The sequence below is a fragment of the Penaeus japonicus genome, unplaced genomic scaffold, assembly GCF_977035675.1.
Source record: "Penaeus japonicus unplaced genomic scaffold, GWHDUDI00000001_assembly GWHDUDI00000010, whole genome shotgun sequence".
NCBI lineage: Eukaryota > Metazoa > Arthropoda > Malacostraca > Decapoda > Penaeidae > Penaeus > Penaeus japonicus.
The window spans coordinates 2,386,786-2,391,785 of record NW_028234412.1 but is presented as its reverse complement, the minus strand read 5'-3'; the positions used below and the strand labels follow the sequence as shown (position 1 = coordinate 2,391,785).

The 5,000-nt window shown below is 37.6% G+C and overlaps 1 protein-coding gene across 1 annotated transcript in view; it reads right to left on the bottom strand.

Annotated features, from left to right (window-relative positions):
- Positions 1 to 5,000, bottom strand: part of LOC122263457 (Potassium voltage-gated channel protein Shaker) — a 48,993-nt gene that overhangs the window by 22,305 nt on the left and 21,688 nt on the right. Inside the window, exon 3 of the mRNA XM_086540440.1 lies at positions 579 to 769. Coding sequence (XP_086396566.1) covers positions 579 to 769 — 191 coding nt within the window. The remainder of the gene's footprint in view (positions 1 to 578; positions 770 to 5,000) is intronic.

Sequence of the window (5,000 nt, the reverse complement as noted above, 5' to 3'; positions counted from 1 at the left end):
AAAGGAAAAAGAAGAAGGAAAAAACGAAAAGAAAAGAAAAGGAAAGCATCCGAACATTGAATGCCAAAGATCAACACCGAATGAAAGAAGAAGAAGAAGAAGAAGAAGAAAAAAACACTTAAACAGTGAAAGCCAAACTTACCAACAGCGAATGAAAGAAGAAAGAAAGAAAAAAACGAAAAAAAGGGAAAAAAAGGAAAAAAGAAAGCACCCAAGCAGTGAATGCCAAACTTACCAACACCGAGTAAAAGAAGAAAGAAAAGAAAAGAAAACGAAAAGAAAGAAAAAAAAAAAACGAAAAAGGAAAGCATCCAAACAGTGAATGCCAAAGATCAACAGCGAATGAAAGAAGAAAGAAAAATAAAACGAAAAGAAAAGAAAAAAAAACGAAAAGAAAAGAAAAAAAACGAAAAAGGAAACAGGAAAGCACCCAAACAGTGAAAGCCCAACTTACCAACACCGAATGAAAGAAGAAAGAAAAAAAAGGAAAAAAAAAAAAAAAAGTGAAAGCCAAACTTACCAACAGCGAATGAAAGAAAAACAAAAAAAGGAAAAAAAAAAGTGAAAGCCCAACTTACCAACAGTGCCTGGAAGGTATGGGCAGCTCGTGACGTGGTTGAAGTTCTGGCTCTGCATCTCCTCTTGGTCAGTCTCCCGATGGTAGAAGTAATTGAAATTTGAGACGATGACGGGGACAGGCAGTGCGATCGTCAGGACACCAGCGATGGCGCACAAAGAACCAACAATTTTCCCCCAGACGCCCACGGGCCTGAGGGAATAACCAGGTCAGAGGTCGACGAGGTAGTGGGGGGGTGAGGGGGGGTGGTCACGGGTGCGGGTGACGGGGGTGGGTGGTGGTGGGGGGTAGTGGAGGGGGGGTGTTGGTATTATTTTTTTTTGTGTGTGGCTGTGTGATTTAAGAGATTTTTTTTTTGTATTTTTTTTTTTTGAGTTATTTAATTGAGGTAAAATAAGTCATGATCCTCTCTTATCATTTTTTTTTTTTGCTTTTTTTTTTTTTACTTTTTACTTTGAATCTTTTCTTCTAAGGAGATAACTTTCTTTACGCAACACGTTAAAAAATAGTTGAATGAATTATATGTACATTTTTAATCACTATATCAATGGCATATCAATCTAAAAATGGTGTTTTGCAACTAAATATCTTGTAACTGTATTCTGTCAAGGTTAGATGAATGAACTTATTATCCTTCCTAGTATGAATATCAATCATATTTCCTTCACATATATATATTTCACTTATTGCACATAGATCAATCTTATCTCTTACTTCACAAAGACCAAACCACTGCTAAAAGACTAAAACATTTGTGGCCATCCTGTTCTATTACATATCTCTCTTCCTACATTTTACTACAAGGCTCATTGTACCTACACTTTTCAAATCAATCCTACCAAGCTATTATTAATGAGATGATGCTTGGCTATGGTATATCAGTGTTCTTATCAGAACAAAAAGCAAAGTCAAATTAGCTACTCAAAATCATTAATGCGCAGTCTATCAGTCCATTGTTTACGTAAAAATAAAACGTTCCATGTACAATATATATATAACCGGAGTTAATAGATCTATTTCTTATTTCTAAAGCCGGCAATGCAACTCCAGAAGACATCCTTGCCTACGTTCTTTCCGCCTACGCTAAATAGGAAGGAATAATAATAATAATAAAAACAACAAACCAAAAAAACAAACAAAAAAGGAAAAATAAACTCACGCCACAGATAAACATCACGAAATATTTAACCTGACTTTCCCTCCGATCGCCGCCATCTTTGATTCATCTACAAGATCTATCTCCTCTCTACAACTACGTGTCTGTACCGGGCTTCTCTCCCCCCCCCCCACCTATGTTATTACCCAGCCCACGACACTGTTCATAACCGCTAAACTCTCATAACAGAGGCTGACCGATATTGGCTACGCTACGTAGCTATTCCGCTCATTTCAACTTGCTAGGCCGCGGCAGCCGGCGCTAGACCTGAGCTATAATAGGCGACGCAAGGGGGACGAATTATTCACATGTGTATTATATATGTGTATATATATGATATATATCATATACATATATAAATATATTTATATGTATGTATATGTATATATATATATATATATATATATATATATATATATATATATATATATATATATATATAAACACACACATAAACACACACACATAAATATACTATATATACTATGACCGAATTTTCCTACAAGATGGTTTATCCTAACATATAGATTGGCGAGATTAACCTCGCTCAACTCCGAGCTCTGCCGATTACTCTCCCTAAGTCCCGGTATCGAGCGGCCGAGATTTAAAGTGTCGAGCCTCTTTGCTCTGCTCTTTAGTCCTTCCTTCTACATAGGCCTACCTCCTCTAACCTCTCCCCCCTACCCCGGGCCTATCAACAGAGTATTTACTACAACGAGAACTTATGGGCGCTCCGTGAACGCATCATTCACTCTTAATGGACCAAGCCCCCTTAACCTAACTCTCGAAAGCACAGGAAAGAAAAGGAAAAAAAAATAAAATAAAGAAGAAGGAAAATAAGAAGTCGAAGAAAAGGGACATCTAGGCTTCGTTGGTCAGTCACAACACCCCCTCAAAATGAAGAAGAAAAAAGAAAAGGTCATTCATTCCCTATAGTAGCTCTGTGACCGGGTCTACCGCGAGGATTATTTTCGAGGGAGTTCATTTCTTAAAGAAGAAGAAGAAGAAGAAAGGGAAAATAGAAATAGAAAGAGATGACAGGCAAGCTCAAGAAGGAAGGCAATAAGACTCGCTATGATTATATATGTATATATATATATATATTTTTTTTTTTTTTCATCTAGCCTAAGAGAATATAACTGACTAAAAATAAGAATGAAGAAAGACAACCTCTCAGTACCTTTGGGGGAGCAAGAACCAGAGACTGTGCTCTCAACCGTGAGCGAAATCAGACACCCATCAGCCTCATGTTTGTATGGCGCAGAACCAAAAAGTCTTTGACTGGTATTTAACATACGTATTTTTCCCCCTCTCTTTTCCCTCTTTATCTGTTGTTGTTTTTGTCTTGAGCTTCACATTCCCGAGGCTTCTTGGTCTCTGATTTCTCCCACAAGGCATAAAGAGATGAATACTGCAGTAATCTACAAAATGTACAGAAACTAGACTAAAAATTAATGTAAAAAGCTGCGAAACTGATGAGACTGTAAGTATCAGAGTATAGAACCCTTAAAAAAAACCTGTTCACAAAAATATAGGTATCTGTGCTTGCAGTATATATATCAAAAAATAATAATTAGTTAATTAATGAATTAATAATAGTCAAAGATCTACTTTGTTGCAAACTGAACCTATGCTTGTTACCACCTGTCCTTTGGAGGGATCGGCTATGGTAAAAAAAGGGAAATGCTGCCTGAGTATCAATAATTTACCCATGAAATGAAAATATAAATAAACGAACAATGATCATCTTTTTTTTTGGAAAGGGGGGGGGGCAAAAAGGGAGAGGGAAATGGGAGATGGGAGAGGTTTGAAGGGAAGAGGGGAAATAGAGAAGGGAGAGGTTTGAGGGGAAGGGGAAATAGAGAAGGGAGAGGGGGGAGGGGAAATGAAGAAAGGGGGAGGGGAAATAGAGAAGGGAGAGGTTTGAAGGGGGAAGGGGAAATAGAGAAGGGAGAGGGGCGATGGTAGAGGTAAGAGGGGAAAAGGGTGAAGGGAGAGGCGAAAAGAGAGGTGGGGGAAAGGGTACAGGGAAGAGAGGAGAAGGGAGAAGAGAAACGGGAGAGAAGAAGGGAGAAGAGAAAAGGGAGAGGAGAGAAGGAAGAGGGGAGAAGACACAGTACCGAAGTAGGGAGTTAAGGGAAGGAGGAGGAGGAGAAAAGAGTTAGAAGACCATACATGAAAGAGAATTGGGTAGGAAGGCGGGGGGGAGGGAGGGGGGGTAAGGAGAAGAGGGAGAGGAAGGGAGGAGAGAGAAGAAGAGGGAAAAGGGGAAGTTAGGTTAGGTTAAGTTAGGTTATGGTGGGTTAGGTTAGGTTAGTCTTTAAGCAGCTACAATAATAGGAGGTGGATGAAAAGTGGCTACGCAATAGTTAAGAGGGCGTGTGGTCTTTCGTCCTTAGGAAAAAAAAAAGAAAAAAGAAAAAAAAAAGACTTGGAAAATGTCTATGTTGAACGTTTCTAAATATGAATATCAGGACTTTTTTTGTTTAGTTTTTTCTTTGGACCGATAAGCCACCCATCAATGAGGATCATCACACCACAAAATGGATTAACTAAAATTATAATGTTGATAATAATAATAATTAAAAATATGTTGGTAGATTTTTCCTACATTTACGAACAGAATGACTATCATAGTACTTCTTTGAAAGGCATCATTTTCTTCCGAATAAGTATGACCAACAAAAAACAAAAGCTATATTGATATATATGTATATATATAAAAAAAACATCATACCTATATAATCTACAAGAATACTAATATACAAATTACCACAAAATCTACAAAAATAGTATCCTACAATAGAATAAAAATGATAACATATAAATTACGAAGAAAAAATATATATACAAAAAAAAATATGCTCAAACGGTAGTGAAGCTTCGAACTAGTGCATTGAGGATAGTTTTGAACCAGAGTGGGCGGGTTTTCAAAGGTTTTTTAAAAGTTCGAGGGGGTTGAGTTGGAGTTGGGGGTTGGTGGGGGGTGGGTGGGGGGGTTAGGGTGTCGAGTATGCTTTAAGACTTGAGGAGCAACAATACACACTTACTACTTGACACTGGTAAAGGACATAGGGGGTTGATTGTGACTATAAAGGGGAATTTGACTGGCTTTGGTTAGGGTGGAGAATTAAGGTTTCTATTCATTACAGAACTAGATCTAAGCATATATTTTGTTGTTGTTTGATTTAATAGTCTAATATTAGAGAGGAATTACACTTAGACTGACTTCTTTGACTTTGAGAAATGGTCTATAAGAATAGTAGA